This window comes from Strongylocentrotus purpuratus, unplaced genomic scaffold (genome assembly GCF_000002235.5).
Source record: "Strongylocentrotus purpuratus isolate Spur 01 unplaced genomic scaffold, Spur_5.0 spur5_scaffold_5, whole genome shotgun sequence".
In the NCBI taxonomy this organism is placed as follows: Eukaryota; Metazoa; Echinodermata; class Echinoidea; order Camarodonta; family Strongylocentrotidae; genus Strongylocentrotus; species Strongylocentrotus purpuratus.
In genome coordinates, this window is record NW_022145611.1 from 20,691,758 (window position 1) to 20,713,745 (window position 21,988).

Genomic DNA, 21,988 nt, shown 5'->3' on the forward strand with positions numbered 1-21,988 from the left:
GTATTGCAATTCAGCAGTAACAAAAGAATAGATATGGCAACATATGACATTACCAGTACACATGTACATATGTTGCTCATGTCAAAATGTGTCCCATATTTTTGCAATTAGTACTCTAGCAATGTAAATAAAGTAGAATAAGAAAGCAAAACAAAATTAGAACAATTAGTATGCCATATTTTCCCTAAAGTTCATTTACCATGAGGAATTTTTTTTTTTTTTAAACCAAAAGTTACAAGCAAATGATTGAACATGATTGAGAACACATGCATAAGTGGGAAAAGCCAAATAAATCATTAACAAGCAGTATCTGTGAAAATAATATCACATGAGATAAAGCAAGCACCATTACAATTTTTTGTAACACTATTACAGCATTTGGTACTCTTTATTTCTCCTAAGTTATCATTTCTTGCAGTCGTGTTATATTTCTGTTTCATGTTTATGTGTTCTAAGTTTATAATGTATAGCACATAGACAATTACATCGTCTTTATTATGTGCTGTGCAAATTCAACATTATCATCATTATCATTATTATCATTTCTGGGAGATGTCACCACCATACATGTCACAAACATTTTGTTCAAGTTCATTTTCAAGATAAAGAATTTGTTCGCATGTACATGCATGTAATATATTCAGCCCGCCAAAGCATTTTCAATAGTATTATGTCATTATTTCATTTGCACATCCAGTCCGACTTGTTTTTACTCGGCCACCAGGAGTGTTGAGCCATACCATTTTCAGATTTATATTCAGATTCAAATAAGTACAATGCATTTTGAAGTATAATGGGCATAAATATGTCACACAATAAATATTCTGCTATGACCCTCTGGGTTTGTGCAATGCTGGGTAATACAAATTTTATATAGGGCTTTTAACACTGACCTAATGACCCAACTAACCATCACAGGAAAGGGTGCTTAAGTACAAAATTTCTGAAGGGGCACATTAATCCTTTAGCAGAAGTTTCCTGAGCATTTTACTAGGTGTAAACACAGTATAACTAGGTTTGTAATAAAAAATGCAATACAAACTTATATATTTTGCAAGCATGACCCATGCAGGCAAGTCTTAATCAGATTAACAGCGTAGTAATAGAACTGTCAAGCGCTTTGGTAATTTTTAGTGCATGTAAAACTCTATATAAAACACCAGATTACTTTCATGATTATTTCATTCATATTGATCAGTCATATTATAGGCTAGAGCTTTACATACTATCTCGACACAACAACAATGAAGCTGGCTTAGGCTTCATTCAATTTTCAAGGTATTTTTTGTATATGTCAAATTAGAGTCAATGTTTGCAGACTATCCACTATTGTAAAACCAGAAACTTTCATGCATTGTGAAGGACGGCCATTCTACGAAAATTTCTCAATTTGAGAAAGTTTAGTCTCGTCTAAATTGTGATTCAGTTTGCGGCATGAAACTTTCATGAATCTTAACCACTTGTAAAACTTGCAAACATTTCCCCCATGTGAAAGTTTCTGGCTGATACCTTGGTCACACCGCCAAACTGACTCCATACTGACCGATTCTCTTTCATTAGTCGCTATGTTCATTTTTTTAATTTTTTTTTTTTTTTTTTGGGGGGGGGGGGGGTTGGTTTGTTGTCTGTCTGCTGTCAGTGTCATTAATGTGAATGGGGTACCACTGTATACCCTCACTGTGTACTGATGAGCTGCTATGATATGACTCCCATAAATTAGAGACTGCATCTACACACTGGCCGCCATACCCTTTACTGGGTATTAATGAGCTGTACCGTGGCTCCTAGGCCATGACTAGTTTGTAATTGCAGACTATTCTCCAAACTTCCCAACCCAATCACTGTGTACTGATGAGCTGTACGATGGCTATTATGATACGGCTCCCTCAAATACAAGACTGTATCTGAACACTGGCCGCCATACCCTTAATACTGGGTATTAATGAGCTGTACCCTGGCTCCTAAGATATGTCTAGTTTGTGATTGCAGGCTATCATCCAAACATCCCGACCCAATCACTGTGTACTGATGAGTTGTATGATAGCTGCTATGATAGGACTCCCTCCTATCAGAGTCTGTGTCCAGAGAGTAGCCACCATACCCTCACTGTGTACTGATGAGTTGTACGATGGCCGCTATGATGCGGCTCCCTCTGGGGCAGGTCCCTAGATCCATGTCAGGTTGATTGATCTTATCAGCCAGGAGTTGATCCAGCTCTTTTCTCAGCGTCCTCATCAGCTCACCAACCTATTATGGATCACAAAAAAACTAGATGGAATTCGACTGCGCGCAGTCGAAAATGATGCCTCCGTCATAGAGCAATTTTACAAACCAAAACAGAACACATTTTAAAATTCAAGTTCAATTGTAATCCATTAACAGGTTCTCAGAATATTGTGATTACAAGCAATTTCTCATATACATATATGACCCTTTGATCTTTGACCTCATGACCCTAAAATCTACTCAGTTCATTGGCTCTGCAAGATGTCCTGAGTTAAATAGTAATCCATCTGTCAGTTCTAATGAGAATGTGTTCACAAGCTATTTCTGCATACATAATGAGCCCATGACCTTTGACCTTATGAACCAAAAATCTAATCAGTTCATCTGCTCTGCAAGTAACATACATGACCTAAGTTTAGCAGCAATCGATCAATCGGTTCTTGAGATAACGCAATCACAAGCTGTTTTTGCATACATAATGTGCGCTGTGGCCTTAGACCTTTGACCTCGTGACCCCAAAATCTAATCACTTCATCGGTTCTGCAAGTAACATACATGACCTAAGTTTGGCAGCAATCCATCACTCGGTTCTTGAGATAACGCGATCACAAGCTGTTTTTGCATACATAATGAGCCCTGTGACCTTTGACCTTTAACCTCATGACCCCAAAATCTAATCAGTTCTTTGACTCTGCAAGATACATACATGACCAAAGTTTGGCAGGAATCCATCAATCGGTTCTTCAGATAACGTGATCACGAGCTGTTTTTGCATACATAATGAGCCCTGTGACCTTTGACCTTTGACCTCGTAACCCCAAAATCTAATCAGTTCATCGGCTCTGCAAGATACATACATGACCAAAGTTTGGCAGGAATCCATCAATCGGTTCTTCAGATAACGCGATCACGAGAACGGGACGTACGTACGTACGTACAGACGTACGTACGTACAGACGGACGGACGGACGGACAACCCGAAAACATAATGCCTCCGGCTACTTCGTAACGGAGGCATAAAAAGAAGAAGATCAAAACGAGATACACACTAACCGGCAGTGGCAGTTCCCCCTAACTGTGAACTCCCCTCCCCCTCCCCCCTCTCCCAGTTGCTTGTAAATTGTAAATAGTTGCTTGTAAATTTCTCTGACTTGTGCCATCCCCCCACTGTCAAGACAGACATCTGCAACTGAACTTGGCTTCTAGACAAAGAGGTTCCTTAACTAAAATGTATCAACTTTGTCCACGAAAGATTTTTTTAAAGTACTTTAACATCAACAAAATATTTCTGTCTTGTTAACATGAATTTTACGTAAATGAATAATACCAGATGATTGAAGTAGAGCAATATCTACCTCAATAGACTTGACCCGGAACTGAATCCATCCGTTGTCAAGGGAGATGATGAACTCTCCAGCCTTGAGGTCAATCTTGAGTTCACATCCTCCAAAGAGGAGCAAAGGGTAGACGGACACCATGCTACAATCACGGATGTACACCTGGTGAAAAAACATTCAATGCAATTTAACAATTATTGTAGATAAAAAGCTACAGTTTACATCACACATAAAATTGTGTGAGATTGTATTAAAAACATATCATAAGCTCAAACATGGAAAGCTTAGTACAAATGCATGTAAATAGATCTAGAGACATATAGTACGAAGCCTTAAGAAAAGATGTGTCCTGAGACAACAAAAATTAAAGTCTATACTTTTGGCTAATAGTCCGAAACATACAGGGTAGAGAATTTTACTCTTGGAAAAACAGATCTTGTTAATCTACATTGAACGGGGGACTCCCCAATAATCAAGGAAAACAAATTTCTATCGCAATGACCAAATAACATGAGAATTATTTACAAAGCACAGCAATAGCTCTTTACTAATCCACTTTATACTCAACCAAAAGACCATTTTCGTAATGTAATCCAATTTAATGCATAAGTCTTTGTTAAGTGCCTTGTTACAAATTACTTTAAAACAATCATACCTTTGATGTTTTGACTTTCTCCAAGAAGACAAGGTATGGGCTCTCAAAGTGCCTCACTCCAAAGTTGACTGACTTTGGATGGACACTCACCTGTAAAAGAGACAATTATCAAACCACTGTTTTTATAGTTACCAATACCATGTGTCCACAAGAAGCAGGGGTCAAATGATATATATATTTTTTGGAGGGAACAAATGTATCTGGACACATAAAATATCACTCTGGTATACATTTATTTATGAAACAACAACAAAATGTTTTGTTTCATACCTAATTTGCCTATGAATATCTAAGATAACCAAACCATTCCAGTATAATAATTCATAAATAACACTATAATCACTGCTCTATTCTTATACTGATGTTGTGATAAAGAGTGTGATTCTTAAGAAAACATTGAATTTTCCAATACTATAGGACTTTTTCAGGCACAACACTTAATAGTTAGAGTACAAATCTTGTCTGAATTTTGGTGAAACTGATAATCAACAGACCTAGTTTGATCATAGACATAGTGATAATCATGGGGGCAAGAAAGCTATGTCTTGGGGGAAAATGAAAAACTGACTATTATCATATCTTACATATCCATCATCTTTGGTCTTGAATTTGATTTCCTGGGCCTTGGGGTTCATGGGGACTGCTCCTGCACTAGACTGGGTGTACTTGGCCTCTGGGGTCAAGACCTGGACTACGTTAGGATAGAGGGCAGCGCAGAGCACCGCTACCACCAGTTTGTCGTTGCTGGCATTTACATTGATCTGTTGGAAGAGAGAGAGATTGTGACATGTATGAAAATGGAAGAAAAGGGGGTGACAATGAAAGCTGTAGAAGTGTCCTAGTCAAGTGGTTTAAGCACTTGACTTTGAAATTTGAAGGTCGTGGTTCGATCCGTGACACAGCTCTAATGTCCTTTGGCAAAGCATTAATCTACATTTGCCATACTCAACCCAGGTGAGGTAAATGGGTACCTGGCAGGAATTAATTCCTTGAAATGCTAGAGCACTATAATATAATGCAAAAATCTTTGATAAGTGCCATGTGACAAAGTATTTCATTCAGCTGTTATGAATAATAATTGTTTTTCAATATTCAGAATACGAATTGCATACATTAGATGTTGCTAGTTAGGACAAGCCATGTTTGTCCTACCTAGCAACAATTAATGTATGCAATTCTTACCATTGAAATATAATTATTCATATTCATTAAAATGGTCTATTCGATTTGAACCCTGGATCTTCCAAACCAAAGACCGCTGCTCTTCCCACTTCTCTTCTATCGCTATTTTTCCTGTCTCACCTGATTGTCACAGGATTTGATGATCATGTCTCCGTAACCGTTGGACCTCCTGTCCATCTGACGACCGGTAAGGTTCAGGCTGACAAAGCCGATGCTGCTGAGTAGCTCTGCAAACTGATGCTTCATACTAGCTATCATCTGGACACACAAACAAAGAGGAACAGGAGAAGACATTTCAGAACTATTATTCCTCTTTATAATAATGATAATAGCTCACATTTATAATGCGCCTAATACTTTGTTTCTAGGCGCAGCACATATTATTACCCCGGTCATCGGATTCAGGCTTACCTGCAACACAATGTATGCACATTTTCCACTCCCTGGTGAGTATTATCTGTCTGATTTATCTTTCTGAAGCTTGAAGCTTGCTTGAATTAAGGGTTGTGTTCCAAAAACTTTAGGTGTTTTGTTGATTCTACCACACATCCGGCAACATTAGAATAGCTATCCATGATCAGTACCTTTGAGTACACTACAAGAATCTTTAGGACTGAGGGAGGCAGTTGTACCCAAACTTAAGAACCCTAATAAGATACAATCGCTGTATACTTCTATTATTATTATTATCACGTATTTGGCTTCACCTATGCCTGGGGGGCAAAAAGCCAAATGAATCACTGTAACCCTTGAATCTCTCCTCCCGGTATAACTGATTGGGGCTGTGCAGATAGGTGGACCTCTGGGGTTTCTCCTTTCTCTTACACAAATATTGCAGTGGGTTAGTAATGTGCAAAGGTGGTGACCCTCCTAAATGGGACTTCCATTTAATGTCCTATCTGACGGACAGAGGGTTTTCCACTGTAACATAGCCTGCGTCTATGAAACAGGGGAGGGGCAACACACAAATCGCCTCCTTACATACCTGGAGTGTTTTGACTGAAAGAAAGTTCTCATGACAGAATCTGTAGCTGAAGTAGTTGCTTCGTTCAATAGCTGTGGTCCAACCCTACAAAAAAGAGAAAATTGAAAAAGAACATGCCAATTAAATGAAATCATTTTCAGCTCCAATCACAGTCAACATGATGGATGAAAATAACAATCTTTCATTCACTTTTTAGAAGCAGGTATGTGAAATTTTGCTTGTGCGATTGTACAATAAATGATGGATAGTTTCAAATTCATGCTGCTTACAAACAACTTTATTACAGGGAGCGATTCAAACAAAAGAGTTATTCCTGAGGTTACAATTAGCTTCCAATTGTCAAGCGATGTGATGGAACAGCAGAGGGTCTGTTCCTACTTACCGTGTATGCTCTCAATAGGGTCAGGTGATCACTGTTACCAACGGCAAACTCCTGTCGCTTTTTGTCGGCCTGGTCTCGCTTGTCGAAGGGCGCCATCTACATATGGAGAAATTCAAGTTGAAGAAACAAATACAATGTGAAGAGCTAATACAAGAACAGTTATCACACACTGTGGTCAATGTTCTATGAATTCTGTTCAACCCAACGCTTGATTTAAAGTCATGTCTATAAACTAAAGGAAAAGATGGACTTTGGCTTTGATAAAACATGCTTTGTTAAAACATGACTTTAGGCGCAGGGTTATTTTTAAGATGTTAGCAGAATATGGCAATATATGTTAATGCTATGAAGCTTATTAAACCCAATGTACACATCTTAAAAACCATTTATTGAAAGTATGCTTTCCATTTACCTCACTTAATTGAGTTTGAGTATCTAATTAACGATGACTTTGGATTGATAAAATACTCTGACTTACAAATGGTGATCTGAAGCTGAGGCTGGCTGCAATGGTCAGGACTGGATCCAGGCACTGGAAGATGGCTCCAAAGAGCATCAGCTTACCAATCCTCACATCCACAGGTAGAGAGGCAAGATGGTAGCCCAGAGGTGTTAGATCCTACAACACCAAAGACAGACACAATTAGCAACAACAAGAATGTTAGATGCTGCTTATAAGTATTGGTTTGCATGGTGATATACAGTAGGCTTGCAGTTGCACCATGTGAGAGAAGGAGAGGATTGGGGAGTCCTGAAAAGGACTCTCGTTAATATTTCTTTCTTGAGAATGTTATAGACCATTTCTCTCTACTGCGGTATACTGGGTGGACTTGCTGGGGAAGAGAGGGGCTGTTAACACTACTGCCAGCAGATCAGATGATCTTGAGAGTACTTTATGACCAGATATAATCATGTTGATGTGCACTCCCTAATCTTGATACCAGAAAGGGAACATACACTTCAAATGATCTGATTATTATACTGATGTAGAATCAATGGTCATGACAGACTGCTATTCCACATTTTGCCTGACAACCAATATGAGATATTCCAACTGTGATGGAAAATGTGATGTTTCCAAGAGGAGGTCCCTCAAAATAATCCAAGAAGTAATTAAAAAACCTGATCTAAAGTGACAGCTCCTAAGTCTTGTAGTCTCTGAATGGCATCATCAATGTTCTCATTCTTGGGAGGCTCCAGCAACTTGTTTAAGACTTCCTGAAAAAACAAACAAAACAAAGATTATTTACTTACATGTACATGTATGTTTCCAATATGTTTTGGAGTTATCTATCAAGGTACAAGATCGCTCCACCAGAGCCCTATACATGATGGACTTTGACTGATATCCCTATGAATACATGGGGTGGAGCCTAATCCATCAGTCCACTGTATCTTGTCTAATGTTACATCTAAATCAGGGTTCATTTCATGTTAACAAAATCCCCTGATTTTTTCCCCCTGATTGAATTTCAGAAATTACAGGATCATTAATTTATTCCTGTATGAAATGTCTTGATAGAAAACCATCCACTGGACATGCAGTTTGGACACAACACAAAAAGTAACAGACTTACTACTCTCTTTGGGGGCCAATAAAATTCCCACACTTTCCTGATTTTTTGTCCTTACTAAAGAGATTTTTCTCAATTTCACTGTGGAAATAAAAGGGTTTTCCTTGATTTCAAGGATAATCAGTAAATCTCAGAGTGAGAATGTGTATGGACACGACTGAATACCTTGACATGGTATCCCTGGAAGACGTCCAGGATTTTGATTCTCAGTAGCAGCTGCTCCAGGGGTATACGCTGAATCTCTGCACATGATATAAAAAAGAAATATATTTACTAAACATGGCTGCAAAGGAAATATTACACTTCAATGGACCGATTATTTACTTTCATATTTGCTATATACTGACAGGGATCAAAATTTGTAGAGAATCATATAAAGGATGGAAAAATTATCTGTACTCCTATCATCCTATTAAATACTAATTTTTGTCAAAAACTGGTAGAAATGAAGTATGAGTTCATGCGTTAATAATGTCCTTCCAGCTCTAAGCAGATGATATATATAAGTGATGTCAGAGATTTCCTTAGATAAGTTGGTTGCCGTGGCAATCACGGTGATAATGCTTTCCCAAACTGTTCCTCCATACCTGGTAACTGTTGATCCCGTAGTGCAAACTCAAAGGTGTGGTTGGTGAAGAGATGGAAGCAGACTCCAGCCGTCACACGACCTGCTCGACCTCTACGCTGCATGGCGTTGGCCTTGGACACCCAGACTGTTTCTAAAGACTCCATCCTCTTACCAGAGTCATATCTGATTTTTTTTTTAAATAATAAAAGAAGAACATATTATGTCCGATTAGACAAGTCTCATTTTAGATTTTGTGATGTTAAAGCCCGTCTGCACTAGTTTGGCCAGTAGGAATTAGACCTCCCTGCAAGGTCACTGACAGTTGGTTATCTCATCAACTCGGCTCTCAATTAACATAAGAAAAAGGGGATCATGGGGGACCAACAGGCACTGATGAGGCATTGTTTGCTGTATAGAGGGCGCAAGTAGCTATAAGTAGTGCAGAGGGGCTTTAAAAGACAGGTGGTCACTCAAGAAGATTTCTAGTCCTCTATTGATGCTATTGAACATTTTTCTTCAGTTAGTCTCTTGTCATGTACATGAGTAATCACAAATATATTTGTGATTAAAATTACTTTCTATGTGAGCTGATCACGTTACTCTTGTTCATCATTCATCTTGTGACTTAACTCTAGAATAATTTCAGAAAATGTAATGTAATTTCCTACAAGCTTATTTTAATACTTATTTTAATACTTACCTCTTTTCTTTCATCCTGCCAGCATCAATAACAAACACAATGTCATCGATGGTGATGGACGTCTCTGCTATGTTGGTTGCTATGACGATCTTAGTGATGCCTTCCTGAGGTTTATCGAAGGCAGCATTCTGATCTTCACTTGAGAGGGATGAGTGGAGAGGTATCAACTTGTACCTGATAAAGTAGGGGGATGCGATATAGTGATTTAATTTCAAATTCAAATTTATAATTTACATTTTGAAGTAACAAAATACATCATAAAAGTGATTAGAATTTAGCAAAGAAATTACAGTACAGGAATAGCAATATTGTTTTCATGTGAGGAAGTGAGGAAGGAAGAAAAACTTTTTGACATGAAATGAAACAGAAAAAAGAAAATAATTCAAATTATTACATATTAGTTTAGTACAGAGGCCAAAACGTATACCAGTTTATTATCAGTCTATCTTGTGAAGATATGAATGTGAACATCAAATGCATGTGGGTTCTTTTAATTTCTGTGCGAGAAATCTACAATCAAGACTCAATAACATATATATTACCTTACAATCTAATTATGCAAAAATCAAATGTATTTCCATTTTTCCAAAAAACTGATTGTATCTTATATTGAATTGTATCTTTCTGTAAAATAAGATGATGGCAAAGATATGACTGCTTCACTGAGATATCATTGATTGAAGGAAATACACATAATTATAAAGAGATAGGACTGCTTGCATACCTGCCAACATTTGAAAATGAGAATTAAGAATTTTTAGCACGGTATGTCTTCGAAAATAAGAAATCTGTACCATTAACAGGCGGTAAATCTGTGCAAAACTGCCCAATCTTGCAGCCCTTCAGCGCACGCAATACATGAACTCTCACATCGCGGCATATGGTAAAACAAGTTTTATTTGGCTTAAGCAACACAAAAAACAAAACAAACAAAAAATTGAAAAATTTTGGGGTCCTAAAAATCCAGAAAAACAGGATATTCCGGATTATTCGGGAGGGTTGGCAGGTATGTGATTGTACTACTCTTTATGAAACAGGGCCCAGATGAGTCGATCATAATAAGATGGAGCTTACTTCTTAGGTTTTCTTGGTCCACAGAGAGAGCTTTGAAGCTGCTCGTAGAGGTCGGTGATCTCACCAAGTCCAGGTAGAAAGATGAGGATGGCACCATCCTTGGGGTACTGCAAGAAATCAAAAAGGTTACAATTGAAAAATGAGTATTAACATGTAAGCCCAGCATTGTATTATGAAATGCAACATACAACTTTGTGAGAGAGAGAGAGGGTTAAAGAGTCCTGGAAAGGATTCTGACTCAGTAATCTTTCTTGGGGATGTGTGTAGTCCTGAAAATACAACTTTTTCTTGTATGAACAGTACTAAAAACCATAAGCATTTGTTTAAGAACTCAAAATGTGGGTATACAAATTTTGCATAAAATGGTGAACAAATTTCATCAAACATATTTCCCCTTAAATCAGAAAGCATCATGTGGGACTTACTTTTTTGGTTGAGCTCACAACGATATCTCTTCATACTATGCACATGTTCACAAATGTCTTCTTTAAAAAACTTAAATTAATAGATTTTTCTTCCCTACTAAACCAAAGGCAGGTCATCTTATTCAGCAGTTCATAAAAAGCCATGATAAACATGTGATTGCATCGCAACTGTACATCATTATTCATCTAAATAAAAAAAAATCTGTAAGGTTTTGAGGTTATCCATAAACCCCTTTGACCCAAACAATATGCATAAATTTTTAACGCGATAAAGTTAACAACAAAATTATTTATTCCCCTTGTAAATGTGATTTTTTGTTTTTTTTTGTTTTTGTAATTCAAGAATGAAAGGTTGATTGGTTGAATAAAAGCCTAGTTGAATACTGTTCACAAACTTTAAAAAAAAATTGGTAAGGGTATGAATAATTTAGTTGTTAACTGTAGCTGATTGGTTAGAACTGAACTGACCTGATGATCACCTTCCACCATCCATTTGACGAGATCTTCTATCAGGTCATTGTTGATCTTCTCAGCGTCAATTGTAGCTAATGTTTTGATGGTAGACATCTCATAATCTATAGAAAATCACAACAACCAACAAACTCAAAGTCAACAAGGCAACAAAAGGCTGGCCTGGGCCCCATCTCATACAGAATTGCAATTGATCCAAATCAATCGCAAATTTGCAGTACCCTATCCACTTAAAGGTATAGACCAGTTTTGGAAACGCCCCCCTCTCAAAAAATGAAATGTTTGACTAATGTTTTGACTAATATGCGATGATACAAATTTTGCCAGGAAACCGCCTACTAATTGATATATTTGGTAAATTTTATATCTATCCGGACCTGATAGATATCGCACACGTGTCGCGTAGTCCCATATAGATCTTTTTGTGTACAGTGCTTGTAACTTAACCAAGACTGGGCAAAATTTCTCATCATTTTGAAGATTCCAGAACCTTGCAGTACACACCAATACTTATATGTTAGATGATCAACCTTTTCTGCATTCTCTACACTCACCTTGATATCTGAGGGCCATCTGCTGCAGCGTCAAATTGGCATCTCTCACATTATCCTTGGCGGGGTTGAAGGTCGTTGAAGCAAAGGCTTCAGAGATTTCCTCGTCAAGGTTATCATATCTGACCTTGCCCATGGCCCTGGCAGACGCTTCAGAGGGCTTGGCGTTGCTTCGCTTGACCGGCCGGGCCAGGGGTGAGTTCTCGTCTAGGATGTATCTAGAGGGAGAGAGACACACACACAATGATTAGGAGGTTGAAACATAGTAGTCAGTTGTAGAATGACTGCCAAACTAATACTTCAAGCATCCTTTATCACTGTAGTCGGATGGTTTGCATATTAAAGGTAATTCCAAATAAGGAAAATGTGCTTCATCAAAATGCTGCAATACACTCTTTAATTAAAATTTATGGAAGATAGAAAATGTAGAAGTTGAAATCAGAAAATAAAACAAATTCTCTTACTTCTTTGACCCTCCAATGTGCACAATATGATTTTCCTGAAGGCTGGCAATGGTAGCAAATGAAATCATGCTTGTAAACATTTGATACCCAGTATAAAATGGGAATCAATAGATAATTTGATACAAGCTTCACAACAAATTGGAGTTACAATTTACTACTGAAATAAAATACCCGACAAACGAATCCAGACAGTTGCAAGTACGAAACATGTTCGTAACTGTACAGATTCAAAACTCCTCCTTACCCAGTGTATTCTATCGCATCTTCCAAAAAGTACTGATCAACAGGAAAGGTTTTACCTAGATAAAGGAACAAGAAGAAATACATCACCAGGGCAACATGTAAACCTCTCTCATGTAAAAATTATTCTTAAACAGGTAATGTGATTAGAAAATGTATATAAATGTGAATAATGTAGTGCAAAAGATGATGCAGTGTATCACTTTTTTAAGCTTTTGTCCTAACTGGACTTCATCCAAAATAAAAATTGTTTAATTAGACAGGTCATGTAGTTATGTAAATAATCTAGGTGTGGATTGGACCAATATAAAAAGATGAAAGGTTACAATTTGTCCTACTTGGGTTCTGTGCACAGGTATTATGTTCTCGTTTATTTCCTTCATACTCCTGTTTACCCACAGAATACCAAGGGGAGGGAAATTTTTAAGATTGATTGTATACATCCCAGCTGTATGCAGAGTATCTTGAGGCGATTGGTACCCTTTAAATTTGAAATCATAAGAACTGCATGGAAAATGCATACTTAGATGAAATCAGAATGATGCCTGTTGACTTACCAGGGATGTTGATGACTGGACAATTAAAGAAATAGCTGGAGAAGAGATCAGCATTCAGGGTAGCACTCATAAGAATGACCCGTAGGTCAGGTCGCTGTGGCAACATGTCTCGCAGAACCATCATCAAGAAATCACTGGATTTCACAAAGACAAGATTTAAAGTGTTAATGACTTTATTTCTCAAGCATCAACCTACATCATAAAAAATTTCCCCTATGGATATCTTTATTTTATTTTATATCCGCCTTGGATTTCTTTTCACCTTAATATCATAGTATCATCATGGCTTTAACAACGACTGTTGATCTGTCTGAAAAAAGTAGGTTTTTAATATTCAATGTTTCTATCAATATGTCTCTCTCTCTATTAAATGACAGAACAATGCACTTGCTTGCTCATCTTTCTTCTCCTTCTCCTTTTAAACTACACATATCATCTCCCCTCTCACTGATGCTCTCATAAACTTCATTCACAATGATTGATTGATTGTTTCCTTTCCCCCTCCTCCCCTCTGCTCCCTTCTCCTCCTCAACTCCCAATCGTCTCATCTTTCCTCGTTCGTTCACAATCATTCTCCATCTTGACATCATCTCTCACCTCTCTTCACTTCTCTCATGGACTTCATCCACTATGACATGAGAGACTCCGCTCAAGACAGGATCACTCTCCAGTCTCCTGAGTAAGATCCCCGTAGTACAGAACATCAGTCGAGTCGAGGCAGACTGCAAACGGAACAAAGCACTCGTATATAAGTTATCATATCCAAATTAAATCTGGACACGTTTATTTATATGAAAGCTTTGAGAGCAAATATATCCCGAGGATTCTCAAGGGGACCTGGAGTTTTAAGTCCTATCCAAGGGACTAAGTAAAGGAGGACTAAATGCCTTGCTCAATAGCACTAGTGCACGGGTCTTGGATAGAAAACAGATAGAAAATATGGATCTTGGATTGCTGTCCTCCTACATATTCTGTCAGGGAATTTGAACTGGAGGTGTCTTATGGGTGGCCCTTTATTTTTTAGAGCAGAGACTGAGTGTGATTTCTAAACCACTAAATGGGATTATTGTTTATGTCCCTGTAGACATTTTCTGTTTGGAAACCAATATAACACCAGGACAATTTCAAGCTAGAGATCAACGTGCCACTGCAGACATATCTTTAATAGTCAAAATCAAAATCAATCACTGCAGACATACCTGTTTATTTTCTAGCCTGATCTGGTAACCCACGATATCTCCTACTCTGGTAGTTCTCTCCTTAGCCACCCTGTCGGCCACTGCAGTGGCTGAGATCCTCCTGGGCTGGGTACAGATGATGTTACTTACATTCAGACCTTTACCATACATGGATTCATCAAGGATGAACTGCGGCACTTGGGTCGTCTTACCACATCTGAAGTGAAAAATGTACAAACAATAATACGAGGGGGTGAGGAGGTAATCAATATGCAACAGAAAAGAAAAGCAAACTTTGGGTGCTAGAGAGCTAAAAAAAAATGTTTAGTGTGCAAGAGTCTGGAAAGCTGCAAAATGCAATCAAAGATTGTAACTATATCCAGTATATAACATACATGGACACATGAAAGATGATTAAGGCTGCACACAGAAATTAACTTCCGTGCTGATACAAGAGTGAAGATTACTTACAGAATCGTTCTTTGTCATTAATCTTGCTATACCTCTGTAGAGAGGGAATAATTGAAACCGATATTTTGAATGTGATATGGTAGCCTACTTGTATGGAAACCAAAAACGTATCTATCAAGAAAATTTGGTAAATGGTCCTCATTAAAAGCAACCATCTGCATTCAATGACCGAATTTTCAAAGCAATTTTCTTTCAAAACTTAAAACTTTGGCTATTTGGCTCATCTTACCCGGTAGACCCACTCACAACGAGGACCTGATTCTTGCTCAGGGTATCCAGAATATTGTCCTGTTCTTTCCATGCAGGTAGAGCCTCTCTCCTTTCCAGCATAGACTTGTATGAATTGCTCATCTGTAGATATAAAGAGATGATGGTTGAAGGGCAATGCTCAAAATAAAGAGCCACATAGGGGCATTTTATCCCTCCTACTACTGTAAAGCCCTCTCAGACTTTATAATAGCCTTCAAAATATCCATGTTGGGATCTCATCTTTCAGTTAAAGATAAGAAAAATATCAGCAACTATATTTAAGGATGGTGAATTGGTAAAACTGTGAGGCACAACAAAGTTTACCTTTTATCTTGAAGAGGGAGACAAACCAGCATTTTAATGAATATTAATGGAGCTCTCTACATACATGTAGGTTGTAAATGGGTGACTTGCTATCAAGTTCAAGGTAACAAACTTTCTTTGATAATAATAATAATAATAATCTTTTAAAGTCCACTCCAAATTTTATTAAGTTAAACTCAAAATGGAAATTCTTTTTGCCCAATTGATCGTGAGCCCGGCAGCCACTGAGCAGCACCAGATCGACATTGCTCTATCCCTTATTGTTGAACGCCAAACAAGGTAGCAACAACTCTCGTTTTTTAACGTCTTTTGGTATGACGCGGCCGGGGTTCGAATCCACGACCTCCCGGTTGTGAGGCGGACGCTCTACTGACTGAGCCGACACACTGGTCTTACCATCATCTTTGTCAATGGTAGAATACTCATAAGTGTACCGTTATTGCCACATCTCAATGGCCCAAGGAAAACCTTAGCTATAACCCTACTCGGTCATACATGAATGTCCAATATAGAGGTGTCCCTAATTGTATCCTACAGGATATACTTATATGTCCCTCCAACTACAAAAAAAAATCTATTATTGAATATTTTGTTTGTATATGAACCTGGGCCTTCTTGAATTGCTCCTTCAGCCTCCTATTATCCCTTTCTTCATCTCGCTTGGTCCTCTTTTGTGGGACATACAAAGTCTTGCCAAGGTTTTTTGCTCCTTCCCTTCCCGCCGGCACCTCTGCCTCTTTCACTTCCTCTGCTGTAGCTCCTGCAGCAGAGTCGGACTGTTCATCTGGAGTTCCTTCTTCATCAGACATCTCATCAACAGGTTTAGTCCTTGCTGGCAATCTCCTGGTCTGAAACGACAGAGGCTTGCCATCGAGCAATGTCTTCATCTCCTCCTCGTCTTCCAGGATACTGACGAAGCTAAACACAGACGGGCTCCCGCTTGGCGAGTGCTCCGTCGACTCTTCCGCCAGCCGCTTTGTCACGTTCAGGCACTTCGCCGCCTGAAAGTCAGGATGGGTGGATGAAAAGGCAATCACGGGAGGTTGCCATGGATACATGTTTTTGCTTGGGAACCGCACCTCCAATTGATACCACTTGGTGTTGTCATCTTCCATCATATCTTCAAACTCGTTATCCCCCTCGTTATCCCATGTAGCCTCGTGAAAGAACTTGCATTTCGATCCAAACCTGCAGTTGCCCTCTTGGTAGAAGTGGCAGACGTTCTGTTTTCTCCGGCGAGTGTCTCTGGCTTTCAGAGCCGACTTCTTCTTCTCATTCTTCTGGGCTTCCTTGAGGGATTTGTTGATGTGAGAGAGCTTTAGTCTCAACGTCCAGACTTGGTTAGGGATCCGTTCAGAAAAGTCTGATTCGTATATTGAGCTCAGAGCAAAAGCTTCTTCTTGCCTCTGCTCCATGAGTGACTCGCTGGTGATACTGTCATCAACAGCTTCTACAATACAAATGTGAAGGTTATCAAACTGATTAGGTAAAGGCAATCAGCAAGCAAGACAATGATAAAGACATGAAAAGAAATTCTGTTAACTATGTACATCATCTGATACTCAACTGATTTTTATAATTTGGATGGAACACGCAGAAGCACAAATAATAAAATATGAAAATACAAACACATGAATCCTCCTGACTAGAATCAGGGACAAAGCTCATTTGGTTAAATACAAAATAGAAGATATTCATGAGGTATCTCACCATGAAAATCTGAAGGTCAAATATTGCACTAACACATTGCATCACACAGAAAGAGTAACTAGATTATAGCCCTGATGTTACTAGTACCTTAGAAAATCAAAATGCTATCATCCAGATTTTCCTTTATGAGTAGGCACTGTTAATTGTTCACAAGTTACATAAAACTTTCTGGCAAGTATTAGCATAATAAAACAATAAGAATGACTGTGGGATAAATTATAAGATAACCATAGCTCCAAAAAATAGTTTGTCCCCCAACTCACCTTGGTCAGTAGATATTGCATAATTGTTACACAAATCCTTGTAGAGTTGTTCAAGAGCTAGCCCTGCATCACCATCATTATCCTCAAGTGCTTGGAGACTCTCTTTCTTTGGGTATCCACATCTACAGAAGAAAACAAATCATATTTTTTAACATGGACTTAAAACTAGTTAGAAAATTTCTACCACTGGGTTTCAGAAAATACACACACAAAAAAAAAATTCTGGCAACTCATTAGTGGTTTTGAGCTGAAGGGTCACCATGGTGAGTTGACATTTGCTCCAAGCTTAAATTTTTCAACAATTTTGGGTCAAGGCTTCTGGGTTAGGTTTAGGATTAAAAATAGGGTCAGGTGTAGTGTGTGCTTCAGGTAATAGGAATTTGATTAGAGTAGGAGATTAACTACAGAGCAATAGGCTATTTTTGTAATTTAATCAAAATGAATGCACAAATCTTTAATAAGTGCCTCGTAACAAATTATTTCATTCATCCTTTATGAATAATTGTATTTCAAATTTTTAATAGTCAGATTGCAAAATACATACATTACGTGTTGCTAGGTAGGACAAGCCATAATATTTGTTCTTCCTAGCAATAATAAAGGTATGCAATTGGCATTCTGACTGTTGAAATACAATTATTTGTAACAGATGAATGACAAATTTGTAATGAGGCACTTTTAAAAGATTCCTGCATTGAATTTGATTGTATTACGAAAATGGCCTACTGTCACCGGAGTATATGCCCTATGGTTATCACAATTTTCTGATCGACACTAACCTGATAAGTTTCTCAACAGCATATTTACTGATCTTCTGTTTGTCCTCTTTGTCTTCTCTATCGTCCCCTCCTTCCTCACGCCAGACACCCATAGGGGCAAAGCTTGAACCAGCAGCCTCTACCTTCAAGGAGTTGTCATCCGTCCAGAAGTGACGAGAAGTGTCGTAATCAAGCTCTTCATAGTCTTCCAATCTGAAGGATGAATCAGAACAAGATGAAGAAAGGCTGCAATGTTTTCCCCAAGAAGATCTTCTAATGACTAAGTGCAAAAGGGTGGACTTTAACAAATTAGAGAAACTACATTCCTTGATTTTCTTCCAGCAATATTTCTAAAGGTTTATTTTCATAAATTGTTATACCAAAAAGTGTTGACATTCGTCAGGTATTGTATTTGAGGTTTGGCAATAATGGTTGGTGATAATTGAAAAACAAAATTCAATCTATCACACCCAGTGGTGTCACAACGGGGAGATTTAAGGGGTTTGTGCCCCCCCCCCCCCCGATGGCAAAAAAGAGAGAGAGAGAATGAGAAAAGCATGTGGAAAAAGAATGAGGGGGGAAGGGAATTAACATAAAAAATAAGATGATGACCCCCTCCCCAACCCCCTCTCCCACCCTAATCAATTCACATTTTATTCACCAAGTGAGACTGGTGCCTAAACCCCCACCACCCCCCCCCCCCTCCCAATGGTGAAGTTTCCTCAATGTCTGGTTCCATGCTACTATGCAAGTGATCTTACCCCATGTCTAGGTCCAGGTCTACTCCATTGAGTTCCCTCAGAACATCCTTGACCAGTTCCTGGTTCTCATCACTCATGTGAAGGGACTGCATCTTGACCTTGGCTGATGGGTAATTGGTCTTGCGGCGACCAGGTCCAGGAGGAGCCTTGGGCTGGTAGGATTCTGAAGAGGCCTTGGGCTGGTAGGATGGAGGGGCCTTGGGTTGGTATGATTTAGGGGCCTGGTAGCTGTGAGAGAAACACATTTATAGAGGCAATGAGCAAATGGTCATTATCAAATTGGCATTTTGAGTGTCGACTTGTCACAATGAAATGTTGCTGATGGCTTGCATTCATGAACAGACCTACAGACTAAAAATGAAAACAAAATACAAGCACAAAACCAGAAAAATTAACTCTTGAAATCCAATATCAGATTTTATGTATTAATATACAGCTTAATAAGTGGTCTAAAAAAAGGAGGACAATTAAACAAAGAGAGTGAAATGTTATGTGTGTATTCCTTCAAAGTTTGTACCCTTGTGCTAACTCAGTGGCCCAAATTCACAAAGGAGGTTTGTCGACAAACCAGGTTTGTAAAAAACGTGTAAAAACGCGTCATATGATGCACGAAAACCAAGGTTTGTCGACAAACCTCCTTTGTGAATTCGGGCCAGTGTGTCTCAGTATTTTAAGACTATCATTTGCCTGTAAGAGAATTAAATATAGTATAACTATTTGAAAGTGTTTAATAATAAAATTTCTTATCACTGTCCTATTATTACCGCCAGCATTAGTGATTAGACATTTGATAACATACCAAACAACAGTCATGATCAAAAAAGAAGCTTTTATTGGCGTGAGTGAAGTGACGAAACTAGCGAGTATTCTTCCTCTTCTTAATCTACTTTTCTGATACTACTGACATGCATGTAATTGTTTGACACAGAACTTTCATCAAAGAGACAGAAAAACATTGTTGGAACAGAATTGCCAATAATACCTTGATGTCTTTGGCTTGTTCTGTTTAGGCATGAGTACAAAGTCATCATCATCATAGTCGTACATCATAGATGAACTCTTGCCCTTCCTTGCTCCTGTGTCTGCCGCGGGTCCATGGGGCCTTGCATTGGCCCCCTGCTGCTGGCCTCCACCCCCTCTTCCTCCTCCTCTTCCACCACCACCCCCTCTCCCTCTTCCTCCTCTTCCCCCTCCCCCTCTCCCTCCTCCTCTTCCTCCTCCTCCTCCCCGATTTCCCCGGCCTCCTCCTCTGTTGGGTTTGCCACCCCTCCTAGCTCCTCCTGATGGTTGGCTCATGATGTTCCCCTGATGTTCTTACAGCACTGCAGACAGTTCAGGATGCATTGTCGTCTTAGTTCTTACTTATCCTACAGGAACATAGGGAGAAGTTCATTACATTACAACAACAACAACAAAAATCAAAGGCACATGTTATGTTGTTTGATGATAGCTCACTACTAGTAGATCAAACACAGTTATAGTGATAGGTCTATCCCCTTTATTATTGGTTGAAATTGAAATACATGTATAATAAAAACTTTAACAATAACGTAACAATTAACATCCATGAACCACATCAAAGACATCTATATGATTATGAAAGACATTGGAAAAGATGGAAAAACAATCTTAGATTAATTAACATTTAACATGAAAATTGATTCATGCTTTAGATTTTTCCTCTATTATAAGTAGTAGTATTACCTAACTTTACTCTACTCAGTCCTTTTCCTATGATAGAGTTTGAAATTTCTAAATTTTCTAAATCCTTAATCTTATCAATATCATTTTTAATTCTAAAATCTTATCCTAATTTCCATCATCCATCCATGGCCAGACTCCACATAGATCTAATTAATCATGTTAAAATTGTTCATTTGACAACAAACCTGACAGTGTCAATAATAAGATCTCTCATCCAAGATGATACATGATGAGGTTTACTAGATCTCTAGCCTAAAGACTAAGTGAGCTTTCGTGTAGACCCTGCACACAAAACAAATTTTCACTCACTTCGTGAATGTACCGGTAGTCGGTACTGTGATTGGTGTGATTCACTATGCAATGCAATGCAATACACACACAGGATGCAGTTTGAACCCAATTGCGCAATTGCATCCCCAGAGTTTCGGCCGTGCTGCCGTTCAGCGTCCCTAAACTACGCGCAGGAAGGAGCAGACCAATTTAGCGTTGAACCTACGTGAAATATAAGGTACGGGACTGTTTTATCATCTGTTGCCAGTTTTGTGCGAAGACGTACATAAACAATAATAAACTAATTTTAGATTTTTGTTATATTTTTACCTTCTGAAAAAATATAAAAATATATTTCATAATTTTATTGCATAGTGAAGTTTTTAAAAATGAATTTTTAAAATCTATAAATTCACCGAGGGAAAAATTTCAATTTTTACGAAGCGCGCGCTATACAAATTAACGTTAACCCGACTCTAGAATGGTGTAGGCCTACATGTATGTACAATGCAATGGTGATCAAAGACGCTGCGCCTGAGTCTGAGAGAAGAATCTACAACAATTGACTAGAAAGTGCTTGCTTTATAACATTAATATACACACTGCATGTTGGAATAGTTGACTCTGAGGTTACATCGTGAAATTATCTATCAACATTACATGCAGGCTAAACAAATGGCCCGCGCCCAGCTCCAGCAAGTGGATGTGTGGTGACTGAATTGAAATGAATGATTGACTGCGAATGCGATGACAAGTGCACAAATCGCAGACAGTCAGGACAACAGTTTGTGATTATTTTGCCATTTCGAATGGTCATTGCCGGTTAGGTTCATTTACAGAATTAAGTGATTTCTACCAGTGAGCCTGGTCCAGCAACTGGGTGACCGACTTCTCACCCCTGGCCTGAGT

The 21,988-nt window shown here is 38.5% G+C and overlaps 1 protein-coding gene across 2 annotated transcripts; it reads right to left on the reverse strand.

The window, feature by feature from the left end:
- Positions 1–1,603: 1,603 nt before the first annotated feature.
- On the reverse strand, positions 1,604–21,332 carry LOC590287 (putative ATP-dependent RNA helicase DHX57). 2 transcript variants are annotated; one of them, XM_030999255.1, is made up of 26 exons: positions 21,119–21,332; positions 20,088–20,472; positions 19,106–19,333; positions 18,366–18,557; positions 17,587–17,708; positions 16,219–17,063; positions 15,270–15,391; positions 14,591–14,786; positions 13,989–14,113; positions 13,392–13,525; positions 12,839–12,893; positions 12,134–12,348; positions 11,577–11,683; positions 10,684–10,790; positions 9,610–9,783; positions 8,929–9,092; positions 8,507–8,583; positions 7,890–7,985; positions 7,246–7,386; positions 6,768–6,863; positions 6,386–6,469; positions 5,521–5,658; positions 4,803–4,979; positions 4,219–4,308; positions 3,582–3,725; positions 1,604–2,247 (listed from the first exon to the last, which is right to left on the reverse strand). In XM_030999255.1, exons 2-26 carry the CDS (start codon positions 20,399–20,401, stop codon positions 2,104–2,106), a joined length of 4,287 nt encoding a protein of 1,428 aa, XP_030855115.1. In that variant the 5' UTR covers positions 20,402–20,472; positions 21,119–21,332; the 3' UTR covers positions 1,604–2,103. The 2 variants fall into 2 exon arrangements, with proteins under 2 accessions (XP_030855115.1, XP_030855114.1); XM_030999254.1 differs by having other exon boundaries at positions 20,995–21,332.
- Between the last annotated feature and the right edge of the window lie 656 nt (positions 21,333–21,988).

What these genes read in the sequence shown, in the direction of transcription:
- LOC590287 (XM_030999255.1), bottom strand. Translation starts at nt 20,401, where the DNA reads ATGAGCCAACCATCAGGAGGAGCTAGGAGGGGTGGCAAACCCAACAGA. An exon ending in TGGTGGAAGGTGATCATCAG is followed by an intron (nt 10,791 to 11,576) that starts GTCAGTTCAGTT and finishes GATTTCTTGCAG; the next exon opens with TACCCCAAGGATGGTGCCAT. An exon ending in TCCGGGTCAAGTCTATTGAG is followed by an intron (nt 2,248 to 3,581) that starts GTAGATATTGCT and finishes GATCCATAATAG; the next exon opens with GTTGGTGAGCTGATGAGGAC.